The sequence below is a fragment of the Epinephelus moara genome, chromosome 23 (assembly GCF_006386435.1).
Source record: "Epinephelus moara isolate mb chromosome 23, YSFRI_EMoa_1.0, whole genome shotgun sequence".
In the NCBI taxonomy this organism is placed as follows: Eukaryota; Metazoa; Chordata; class Actinopteri; order Perciformes; family Serranidae; genus Epinephelus; species Epinephelus moara.
Window position 1 is genome coordinate 573,533 of NC_065528.1, and position 13,284 is coordinate 586,816.

A 13,284-nucleotide genomic window follows, 5' to 3' on the forward strand; every position below is an offset into this window, starting at 1 on the left:
GTGATTTCTAGATTGGGAACAGGTGTGCAGTAATCAGGCCTGGGTGTGGCTACAGAAATTGAACTCAGGTGTGATCAACCACAGTTATGTTTTAACTGCAGGAGGCTCGTTGAGAGTAGTGACACCGTCACATCAGAGCTACAGATGGTCAGCGTTTCACACAACTTCATGTCCAAAAACCTTAACTATCACTTTAAGGTGTGAATTGTATTGGTAGGAGAAACGGAATGCTCATCTTTCCTTTTGATACTTCAATAATAGATATTATTTTCTTGCAAAAAAAACCCCAACAGATTCTCTAAACACAGAGTGACCGTAGGTTGAACAATAGATTTGAACACTTATTAAATGATAAATCAGAAAGAGGGGACATCTCTAAGGAAAGTGAGGGAGAAACAACATTTTTCCCTTTTTTTTTATTAAAAATGGTGACAAACAATATCAAGATATTCTATAACTGTACATTCACCTTTTTGTCTTACTGTATGCCAACAAGAGAAAAACACACACTGCTGCTTTGATAAAAGGTTATGAATAAATTGTCCTTGATAGCACTCCACAACGCTTAATAAGAAATAGCAAGAAATTACCCTCTTTGTTTGCCTATGACACCTATTTTGAGACTAAGATTTTTCGTACTAAGGAAGAAAATCAACTGATAATACAATCCCTTTTTTTGGTACACATTCATTTGCAGGTAGTTTCCCTTTTTACATGTGAGGTTTATTTTAAGGAAACTGCTCGTCTTTTTCTCTATATTTCTCTGATCTTTTTTTGAGGTCATCATTTTAGTATTAATTTACTAAGCTGCCCAGGATTGTTGTACTCCATTGTTAATGATTAGGGTTGCAACGGTATGAGATATTCATGGTACGATAACCATCTGAGAAAATAGCGTGGTTTCATGGTATCACAGTATTACAGAGTTTATATCATTATCAGTCAGAATGACCCAGAAAGGAATGAAAACAAAAGGGTTATTGTTGGTTCTGTGTTTGTTTTATTGTGTAATTGTTTTATTTCTGTAATTGAAACTTGAAACCATTTTGTTAACGAAAGTATGTTTAAAAAGTCTCCCCATAGAAAATAACTAAAATAAAGGGGAGATTCTCTGCCCAGATACGTTTTTCTCGTAGATAAGCAAATGTACATGTATGACAACCGTCAACTTTTAGATCATGGTATACCTTGAAACCGGTATATTGCTGCAACCCTGTTAATGATATATATAATATATGACAGTTAGCAATATACTGCATTTAATCTATATACTGTATATACACTGCATATAGAAAATACTGCTTTAAAAAATGTTTCTGCTATAGTGTGTTGCTGGATTTTTATGAGTGGAATGTAACCTGTTGCCATTTACTCTACATTTTTGACGTATTTACATTTGAGTTGATCCCATTACTCTGCGTCATGTGAGCACAGGCATTTTTGTCTGGCTTCCGTGTCCTCAAAGGTAACCTTCTTGTGTCTCTTGGGGTCAATCCATGAGTTATGGATGACTACATTGTTTGGTGTAGGTTCAGCTTCTACTACAGACACCACCCTCTTCTTCATCTTGCTTTTTAAAACCTTTTGGAACTTCTGTCGAGTAAAGGCGTAAAGAAGTGGGTGAAAGATAGTGGTTCCATAGGCCATCACCAAGAAGCCCAAGCGAAGGCGAACAGTTAAATCACTGGGTCCAGTGCTGAGGATGATGGTGTTCAGCACAGTTATTGGAGTCCAGCAAAGTAAGAATGTGGAGATGATGAGAAGGGACATCCTGAAGACTCGTTTCTGCCTCTCCCGTCTCTCTCGATGACGCTTTACTGCTCGTCTTAAAGCAATAATGACTGACACTGATGTCCGCATGCCCAAAGGTGCACTCCCACCTGCCCTGACTCCTGTGCTGCTCTGTGAAGCGTCAGTCGACTCTGCTTGTGTTGCAGTGCTCAAAGAGATAGCGTTTTTGCTCTTTTGCTTCTTTTTAGGTAGGTTGTGCTGAAAGCGTGTTCCAATGCGGATGTTAAGCGCCTGAAGGATCTTGTAGTAAGTCACTAGCATGACCACAGCTGTAAAAAAGAATATAGGGATCTGTGCCAGCAGGTGATAATACAAACCCAGCTCTGTGTAGTATTCATTTGTATGAGTCACTGTGACCACTGCAGTCTGGTTCACAAGGTCTGAACTGTAGTTGATGAAAAAGCCTACTTCCATAAAGGGAACCAGGAAACTGAAAAAAGACAGAACCCAGATGGATCCGATTAGAGCCACAGCTCGGCCCATCGTAAGCACACGATTTGCTGGTCGCACTGAGATGTCATAGCGGTCTACAGTGATGGCCAAGACATTAGCAGCAGTAGCTACACTTGCAAAGGAGACACAGGCTTCATGGAAACAGCAGATCATGGCTGTGTCGGCCTCCAGAGGAAGTAACACCACCACTGCTGTCAGCGGGATGCAGCATACACACACCTGAAAACAAGATAGGGAATCAAGTCACATCTGAAAAACATTATGTTTGTTTCATTTAATCTAAGATTGTTTGTTTAACACCAGATAAAACTAGAACATGGATGGAACGTCAAGTCCCAGTGTGTACAAGCATGATTGTTTATTTTCTGAATCAGCAGCAGTGCTGAGAGGTTGTTTGTTTTTTTTGTTTTTTTGAGCACCAGAAGTCTCAGTATCAAGGTACTAGATGTTACAGTAAATCCCTCTTGGCACAAAAGTAACTGATGTTAATAGATCAGCACTCACCAACACATCCACCACATGCAGGTTCATAGTGATGATGTTGGAGACGGAGCTGATGAGGTTCTGTTTCATACAGTACAGGACAAGCACAGTGAGGTTGGAGCTCAAGCCCAAAATTATCTCCAAAAGCAGGAAACCTGTCAGAGAAACCTACCAACAGAAAGAACAAGGTGGCATATAATGTGACTTTCAGTGTTATTTTAGTTATAATAACACATAATTATAAACATGTGGAAGATTTAATTTATACTTTATATAACCAGGGAATCGTCTTACTTACATGATGTGTTTTAGTATCCAAAATCCAAATTCCCAACCCATTAATGAGCCGGACAGTTACCAGTTTCCTGAAAATATCATATACCTAAAAAGATCTCAATGGATTGACTTGCTAGCAAGAAAATATGCCATCATGTCACATCCATTTGATTATAAATGCCATCTGAGATGTGAGGCTGCAGCATTACCTGGAAGCTGATGGGGTAGATGGCCTTGTCAGAGGTCATGTCAAGGTCATAGGGGTCAGCAGTGTCAAGCACCGTCATGTTGCTCATGGTGGCTGCAGAGATCCGCATTGGGGATGTGTGCATTATCCTAATGGGAGGAAGAGGCCTGGAGAGCAGTTTGCACAAAAAGGTCCATTCCATAAACATTAAAGGCATATCAAATTCTACCAGATCTTTGTATTTTTCAACTAGAGATTTGTTAAATTGCAACTGGTACTGCCTCTTTTTTGGAAAGACTGTTCTGTACACAGGCAGTGAGGATGAGATCAGGGTTACAAGAGGCAATGGGCTACTGATAATATGTCATTCACCTCTTTTGACTCTTCTGCTCCAGAATTATTTAGTATCTATGTTTTTTTGCGCATTGACTAGAATCTACTCTAACCACTGTACTTGTTGAGCTACACTTCATCGAGACATTACATGGGTATAAACCATCTGGCACAATGTGCTCAGTAGGGTTGGGTTGGTATGAGAAAAAAAAAAACGGTCCGTTTTTTGTAAAAAAAAAAACGCATCGTCAGTAATACCGTATTTTCGCCACTTGGGAGCACAGTTGACTCATTTAAAATAAAAAACGACCTTAGGACAACAGAGTGACAGTAACAAGTTGTTTCTTTTATTCCTTACAAATAAATTTTGCATCTTACTCAATCAGTGCAAACAAGGGTTGCCTCCTTCGTCTGGCTCAAAGCCAAAGTGTTGCCTTAGTGGCGCATTCTTTGATTTCGTCGAGACTAAATTGTCCGCCATTATCGACTCCCCGTCACTATTAAACAAACTCCAGGCTACAGTAGAGGCGCATGCGCACTCGCACCTCCTAGCTCAGTCCCCGCCCCACCCCCCTCTCTCTCCTGCTTGCTGTGTGCTTGGTGAAGAGGCAGACACAGGTGCTCACAGACTCGGGCTTACTATAAGCGGAGCGGACTACGTGTAAAAATGTCCGTGAAAAATCCCCGCGATGTGAAAAATACATGCCGAACAGTCTTTTGTGTGACACTGGTGCGCGGAGCAAAGTCCACGCGGTCGTGCTTTGCGCGCACAGGGCTTGCGGATGTCCACTTTTACCGGGCGGACCAACGCGTCGTCCGCTCCGCGTACGTTCTGCCCGAGTATGCAGTCCGGTCGGTCTCAAAAAATAAAACCCGGTCCAAGACGGAGTACCGGACCGAATTGGTATTACCAAGAACCGACCCAACCCTAGTGCTCAGCACTGCCATACAGAATCAGTCCCAATCAGTCTACTCACCCATTTTAATGGTCCAGTGTGTAAGATTAAGGAGGATTTAGTGGTATCTAATGGTTAGGACTGCAGATTGCAACCATCTGCTGGTTAGAATTCCTTCACTGTTCATTGTTTAGGAGGTTATTACCATCAGCCGAATTATTGGCAGAGGTCTCTTCCTCTCCAAAACAAACAGACTAGCCGATTTAAACCAGGTAAAACACTGAATAAAGCAGTTTCACATTACAAATCAGTCTTTTTCCGACACTCAGTATGTTTATGCAACATTAGAGAAAATCGATTTATTGTGTTAGTCGGACTAAAACTGTCTTTTTCAAATACATGTAAACATGCTAGTCCAACTTAAAGGGGAAGTAATGTTTTTTTTTAACCTGGGCCCTATTTTCCGATCTACTTTGTCTAAATGAATGATAGGATGTTCAATATTTGACATTTCTCCAGTACGAAGCTAGGGCTGACCTGCCTGCAGCCCGTGAGCGCGCACTATATTAAATAATAGGGCACTTGGACAGCGTCAAACAACGTCAAAATACGTCCACTAAAAGTGCATTTTTTTCACACAGATAGGCTCGGATTGTTAGTGTAATTATCCGACAACATAATGTAAAGGAGAAATGAACGTCTGTGTTTACCTTTAGCTAGTCTCGATCACCAGACCTTTCTCAAGAAAAGAAAGGTCTGGCTGGGCCGACTCTCACTTTAAGATTGGAGAAAGAAACGCCCCGGCTGCTTTCAACCAATCACAATCGTTCTTGGCGGTGCCATAGCAATGGTGTGCTTGCAAAAATATCGCCTGGGGGAAACAGGTTTTGGTGTAACACGGCCACAAAAATATCGCCTACAGGACGCGAACCATGGCAGAAAAAAGGCTACATCCCAGCAAGATCAAACACCGCAAAAGTTAGTAAAGGACGTGTTGAAAACTGCAACCGGAGGTGGTAGGGCGGGACTTCAGTGGGTGGCTCGTTCCGCCCAATGAGAGGCTGATCTTTGCAGCGAACTTCCAACCACTCAGACTAACCTTTAGCTGGATTCGGACATGTTCCTCTGCCTGTTGCAATTTTAGTATATGTGCTACCGAAGTAACACTGCTCCCTCTGTCTCTTCGTCCGCTATTCAATTTCAATGAGCTCTGCATCCGTGTACGTCTGTGTTCTCCGTGTTCAAATAAATACAGGCGGTTATCAAATTCAAATGGCTCATCCAGATGCAGTTGGTAAAAATTCGGACATGTTTGTTGTGGCAAGTCAAAACGCTCACTCAGAGAGTGAAAATCTGGCTCTAAAATCTCACGTTTCGCGAGATTTGAGTTGTTGCAGGAAGTAACCGCTGGAGTGACCTTACCAAACACGAGGAATTACTCTGTTTTGAGTAGTCATGGCTGAATTTTTACCTGATTTTGACCAACTGGATCTGGATGAGCCATTTGAATTTGATGACCGCCCGTATTTATTTGAACACGGGGTACACGGACATACACGGATACAGAGCTCATTGAAATTGAAGAGTGGACGAGGAGAGAGAGGAAGCAGTGTTACTTCGGTAGCACATATACTAAAAATTGCAACAGGCAGAGGAACATGTCCAGAGGAACATTGTGATTTGTGATATTGGGCTTTATAAATAAAATTGATTGATTGATTGATTGATTGATTGATTGAATTGAATCCAGCTAAAAGGTAACCACAGACGTTCATTTCTCCTTTCCATTATATTGTCGGATAATTATACTAACAATCTGTTTGAAAAAAATGCACTTTTAGTGGACATATTTTGACGTTGTTTTACGCTGTCTGAGTGCCCTATATATAGCGCACGCTCACGGCTGCAGGCAGGTCAGCCCGAGCTTCATACTGGAGAAATGTCAAATGTAGATGTAGACAAAAGTAGATCGGAAAATAGGGCCCAGGTTGAAAAAAACATTAGTTCCCCTTTAAACTGGACTTTTAAAATACATACAAACATTAGGGTGGGGGAAAAAAATCAACACAGCATAGTATCACGATATTTGTGTGTGGCATTATTGTATTGTCACACAGTATTGATTTTTAGATAAATTATTACTATTACAAATACAAATTAAACTTTAGGTAGCCTACTAGAATAATATAATAAATTGCTTTTTCAGTCCACTAGATACATTTTACTGTTGCAAAAAAATGGCTGAAGTGAGATGAACAGACTGAAAACTTTATCTTATTAGACACTTTAGGGACACTATGGACACTTTATGGACACCACTATAAGCATTGCTGTCCCCCATGCTGTTGTTGATATGTTCACTTTAATCCATTGCTCACTTTTTATCCACTGCTTATCATTATTATTATTATTATTATTTATTGCTGTTTCTTGTAGTTTTTAAATATTGAAATCTTTAATTTGACTCTTTACCCTTGACTGCTGTAACACTGGAATTTGTCAATTGTGGGATCAATAAAGGTGTATCTTATCTTATCTTATCTTATCTTATCTTATCTTATCTTATCTTATCTTATCTTATCTTATCTTATCTTATCTTATCTTATCTTATCTTATCTTAAAAGAGATGTTGGCAGTTTTCCTTTGAGGTCATAATTTACAGTTGAAAAAAGGTAATAAATCGCAACATATCCCAATATGTTTAAGATTGTATCGTGACTTAAGTATCATGATAATATCGTATTGTGGATCCTCTGGTGATTCCGACCCCTAGTAAACATGTAAGTCAGACTGAAATTGTACTAAATCGAACTTTTCAAAGTTGGACTAACACCCAGATAAACTTACTGCTGCATGTATACAGTTAATCTGACCCAAACTGGCCTAGGCGCTCTGTGCATGCTCCACAGTTTCTGCCCTGGGCTTTGACCCTTAAGTTGAATAGCATTGAATCTGTAAGAGAAAAAGAAGGCAGTAACAACATGGTGAAATCTACATCCAGAGCCGAGCATTTTTGGATGGACTAGGGGACACAGTTCATGTTGTGTCAGCTGAAAGAGCGTACAGCGAAATGTACAGAGCTATAAAGTTGCCCACCATGGTACCAGTTTGCTGTGAGCTAACCATAGCTAACTTGTCTGTCAGTTGTTTGGTCTGTGATGTAATAGGTCAACCAGAACAAGGTCCAATACTAACAAGCTGAAAGGACGCATATCGCCACCTATTGTAGCAGAGTTGGACATACCTGGGTCAATAAATGGATTCCCCTCCTGCGCTTGTATACTGAGACAAGGACAGTAGTCCAATTAAGTGGCCTCGTCAGTAGCTCCACTTAACTGTGCATGTAAACATACTGGGCCCCGTTTCCCAGTTTCAGTGTACCTTAGCACTCTACAAAGGTCTCTAAGATATACCTTAGCTAAGGAACTTCTTTTCCTACGAGTGTTTCCTAAACTGCCCCTTAGCGGGTGCTCGTAAGGAGAGCTACTAAGATACATCGTAAGTTAGAGCTGTCCTTCACCATGGTACTGAAAGTGTATTAATTGTTGCTGCACACATCGGTTGATCTCATATAAAGGTAAATAAATGACATTGTAATATAAAAAGTATTGCCATAATAATCCATCAGATATTATATCATAAATGAGGCTATGCCTTTTACAGAACATCTGCTCATCTATTTGAAGCCTAGTCCACACATACACAGGTATTTTTAAATGCAGCACTTTAAAACTAAATTTCCTTCCAGACGAGCGTTTTAGCACCATTTCAGGAAAAATCCCCCTCCTGATACGCCTGAAGCATGTCACATTAAAAATCACATCCCGTTATAAACAAAGAGACTAATGATGAAGCAGAGAAATGTGATTTCTGCTCACCAATTGTTATTGAAACATTTATAACAGCATACATGTTTGTCTGTCTTTTTCCATCATTGCAGTTCAATGCCAGTTTGTGTCTTACATATAAGTTTTCCAGCATCAGTCCTGTCAATGTACAGACTGCAGTTCTGTTGTTGTCACACAATAGGCACCTGTAGCAGCAGCATATCCACGTTTCATTGCTCTGTGTGTGTGCCGTAATTAGCAAGCAGAGGCGATGCACTTGATCGCCTACATAGCTGGTGCCGCCCGCTTGATTAGTTTCCACCTGGCCTCATTAGACTTCCGTTTGATCAGTTTGTCAAGTATCTGTCAGATATTCACATGTCCTCAGTTATTTAGCTCCATTAAATACATAAATTAATGAATAGATTAATAAATAAATAAATAAATAAACCTATATATTCTTAATATTTGTTATTATTTTTCATGAAGCTAATTTTAAACTAATGACATAATTTGCGCAAGGAGTCTAGATGTGAATTATACTGCAACTGTCCATTTAAAAAGCATAATTTTGGCCTAATAAAGCTAAAACTGTGACAGGATGAACTGAGCGCATCACTGAGGGACAGCTTACGAGTGGTTCAGACCGCCCTTCTTAAGATATACCTTTCAGAGGATATATCTTCACTAAGGAGACTCTTGGAAACAGCCCGTAAGCATAAGGGAGACCTAATGATACAACTTACGATGCACATAGCTCTACGAAGGCTCTGGGAAACAGGGTGCTGAGTGTTTAGCATGTCGGAGACGGGTGGCTTGCCTCATCACATGCTAATGAGTGCTCACCCTTTTTCTCTAATAACACAATGTGTGCTACACATCAAAAGCAGACCAGGTGATTTGAAAATAGTAAAAACACTGAATAAAGCAGTTTCATGTTACAAATCATTAGTGCTGGGCGGTATACTGGTATTAATTTTCCATATGCTTTGAATTGTTCATATATTATACTGCTGAATAGCTGAGTCAGCTGCTGTAGTATGTCAGTAAACAGTAAAGAGCACTATGGTATGGAACACAATATTAAATGGGAGAGGGGAGCTCTATCAACTGCATACCCTTTTTACTAATACTTATAACTGTAGAACAAAACAAATAATAACCCACACTAAATCTTATTAACAGGGAAAACACCATGACACAAGGGGTGACACATTAACTATTTGTAACTTTAATAATTGTACATGTAGAATTACACTGCTAAACAGCATGTTGGCTTGCCAGCTAGCCAATTAGCATAACAGTCTGTTAATAACTGGGAGAAGCTCCATTGCTATAGTACATTCGAAAGAAAAGAAAAGAAAAGAAATGGATGAAGAAGGAGAAACCAGAGATGCACCAGAAGGCCTGGCGTGTGACAGGAAAGGCATGTGGGGGAGCGACAGTATGAACGTATCACTCCACCTGTGCAAGAACATGAATGTTAGCAAAGGAGAGAGAGAACAGGAGAGAAGGTGCTCACAGCCCAAATAAGCAACTACGCTTTAGAAACAAGCCCAAAAAAAACGCGACCCGCGACTACCAATATTTGTAAGCGACTTTACAGAAAAACAAGCCCAAAGTCGCTTATAATAAGCGGACTTGGCAACACTGCCCAGCACTCGAGATCAGTGTTCCTCCAACAAGGTTTAGCATGTCAGAGACAGACGGCTCGGCCACCACTTGCTAATCTGTGCACATCATCTCTGATAACTTAAGATCCAGACTTCAGGGAGGTTTTCACCGGGGGGCTGAATTACCCACAGAGGTCTCTTCCTCTCCAAGACAAATGGACTCGTGATTAAAACTGGTAAAAACATTGAATAAAGCAGTTTCACATTATAAATCAGTGTTTTACCAACGATGCTGCAGATGCTGCTTGTTGCAGATGGACTTCTATCTATGGTGGCTGCTGTAGTGAACATGGCGATCTCCATAAATGAGGACCTGCTGTCTATTTAGATATAAACGGCTCATTCTATGGTTAAGAAAACACAATAATTCTTATTTTTAAGTGATTATATAATAAAGAAACCAGACTTATTATATTAAATACCATTTCTGCCAATATATCCCCCTAAATCCTGCACACTGGACCATTAAGTGATGTTGAAACTGCACAAGCATAATTTACAGGAATGTATACCCACACACACGTACACAAAACACTACACTCTTCACTGTAGAATTAGAAGTCCATTATTGATATTGGTATTGACACCTTTAGCCAAAATTAAAAGGACGGGAGCTCATCTTTATTTTTCCATAACTCACAGGATGACAAGTTAGAAGAGCCTGTCCAGCAAATGTACCGTTTGAGAGTCTTCGCTTGCTTGCTGACCCTAAACAAACCAAAAGGAGGTATACTAGAATATGTAGTTTATGGTCCTTGGTTCCCCTGAAGGTTTGGACTAAAGAAAAGTGAGTGTAGGTGTGATACTAGGCATACACTTACCACTCCCTCCCAGCAGTGTCCTCTCCAGCTCAGCAGCAATAGTAGTGGCCACAAGGAACTTGGTGGAGCATATCAAACCATCCCACCATATTCTGACTTCACAAGATCAATCTTCACTTCATCCCCTTGATTTACAGCATTCTCTGTGTAAGAGAATTTGACGGACTTGTCAAGTCTTCTGTGAGCTTTAGCTTTGGGGATACTGGCTCCACTCAAGCAAAGAGAAAAGTCTGTTTGTGAAACACAGAAAGCAATACACACCCGCCCCTCGTTGGGGGACATGTGGTTTGCAACATCAGTGCATTGCACTAAGATCAATGCTTTCTTTCATGCATAGCTCTGTCTCATCATTGTCTGTTGTGCTTGGACCGTTGCCTACAGTCTCATCCCCACTTGAAAATGATGCCAGTGCCAGAACAATACTCCTGTCTCCACTTCTCTCCACTTTTCAGGTATTGTATGTCTATCACACTCATCCCGATATGGTCCGTAGCACTTTGACACCAGGTTTGTATTTTCATATTCCAGAGACAATTGAAGGAAGAACGTAGAGATGACCAAATCGAGGGAAGGTTCCCAATAGTAATAGGAAACAAACTTGTTTGGTTGTTCCTCTGGACTCGACCCAGTTAAATCCTTCACATTCAGGTGATCCAAGGGGAGGCCAAGTTGCACCACAGGTCAGAAACCTGGACGTAGGACATATACAGTCCTAAGAGACCACTCAAAGAGACTCATCCCTTGACTCTTGGACATTCACAGCCTTTGCACTCCCCTTTTTATCCTTCATGGACTGCCAGAGAGGAATCGAGAATGATGTCATATCCTATCATCGTCGTCACCTTTCCTTTTGTTCCTCCTTAGTCACATGCCATCTCTGATCCTGCAAAGGGAAAGGGTTCAAGATTTGAGTAAAATTTTATGAAAAAAGGACATTTGTCACATTGAAATCAGATCTTTTGTCCTTGTTTTGCATGTTGCATCACGTCTCCTTCCTAATTTCAGCTCATTTATCATCCCCTGACAGACAGCTCACTCTCTGTGCTAATTGGATGCCTGTCTCTGTGTTTGCACTTGTGGTTGTGTGTGTGCCAAATGTGCGTTTAATCAGGTTTGATGCCTTGCCTTTTATCTTTGATGATTCTTGTCATGTGTTGTTCAGCAAATGAGCATTGAAAACTGTGAACTTGTTTTCTGCAGATTGTCCAAGTGTATGAAATGATATGCTGACTAACTGTCACAACATCGGGCCTCACACTGTTCCAGTCAGGACTCAACTGCAGGGCTCTAGACTATCCTTTTACATTGTTTGCAGTGGTGCAAATCATTTTTTCATTTAGGTAGGTGCATCTAAATTTTTTCATTGTGTCTTTTGGCACCACAGTAACACATTTTTAATTCATTTTCAATTCAGTTTTATTTATAAAGCCCAATATCACAATTTGCCTCAGAGGGCTTTACAGCATATGACGTCCCTCTGTCCTTTGGACATTCACAGCGGATAAGGAAAAACTCCCCCAAAAAAACCTTTATTGGGGAAAAAAAATGGTAGAAACCTCAGGAAGAGCAACTGAGGAGGGATCCCTCTTCCAGGACGGACAGGCGTGCAATAGATGTCGTACAGAACAGATTTACATAATAAATTTGTAGTATTCCATATGACAAAATGATACATAAAGAGAGACAGAGACAGAGAGAGTAATGACAGTAGCTTATAACATTAATGTAAGTAATAATATTATGATAATAATTACGGCTATTGTGGTACAATATGTTCTAAGTATATGTTAATATATGATGGTATATGTATGTGACAATAATAACCATATGTGTATAATAACATTAGAGGTATGACTAATAGTAACAGCAGCAGTAGGCAGCATCAGGGATGACCACAGCAGCAGCACAACCACATCACACGATCCAGGCACAGCTGCAATACGAGGTAACCTGCCACACAGTGGAGCTCAAAGGCTCCTGAGAAGAAGCCTAGTTAGTGGCATGCAGTAGAGCTGAGTCAGCGAGTTGCAGTAACAGGACATGGATTTTAGCAAAGGAGAGAGAGAACAGGAGAGAGGGTGCTCTGTGTATTATAGGAAGTGTAATATAGGAGGTCCCCCGGCAGACTAGGCCTATGTCAGCCTAACTAGGGGCTGGTCCAAAAAAAGCCTGAGCCAGCCCTAACTATAAGCTTTATCAAAATGGAAAGTCTTAAGTCTAGTCTTAAATGTGGAGACGGTGTCTACCTCCCGGACCAAAACAGGAAGATGATTCCACAGAAGAGGTGCTTGATAGCTGAAGGCTCTGGCTCCTGTTCTACTTTTGGTGACTTTAGGAACCACGAGTAACCCTGCATTCTCAGGGCGCAGTGTTCTGATGGGATCATAGGCTACTATGAGCTCTCTAAGATATTCAATTTTCAATTTTATTTATAAAGCCCAATATCACATATCACAATTTGCCTCACAGGGCTTTACAGCATACGACATCCCTCTGTCCTTATGACCCTTGCAGCGGATAAGGAAAAACTCCCCAAAAAAACCC

The 13,284-nt window shown here is 40.7% G+C and overlaps 2 protein-coding genes across 4 annotated transcripts in view; one reads left to right on the forward strand and one right to left on the reverse strand.

Annotated features, from left to right (window-relative positions):
* cog5 (component of oligomeric golgi complex 5) overlaps positions 1-13,284 on the forward strand; it is a 182,464-nt gene that overhangs the window by 45,397 nt on the left and 123,783 nt on the right. The window lies entirely within an intron of this gene.
* Positions 211-13,284, reverse strand: part of LOC126384790 (G-protein coupled receptor 22-like) — a 21,213-nt gene continuing 8,139 nt past the window's right edge. Inside the window, exons 2-5 of one of the 2 annotated variants that reach the window (XM_050036084.1) lie at positions 10,741-11,623; positions 3,213-3,357; positions 2,749-2,895; positions 211-2,463 (exon numbers count right to left, since the gene is read on the reverse strand). In XM_050036084.1, coding sequence (XP_049892041.1) covers positions 1,411-2,463; positions 2,749-2,895; positions 3,213-3,335 — 1,323 coding nt within the window. In that variant the 5' untranslated portion in view covers positions 3,336-3,357; positions 10,741-11,623 and the 3' untranslated portion in view covers positions 211-1,410. Of the gene's footprint in view, positions 2,464-2,748; positions 2,896-3,212; positions 3,358-10,740; positions 11,624-13,284 lie in introns of those variants that run through there. The other variant, XM_050036085.1, reaches the window with a different exon arrangement.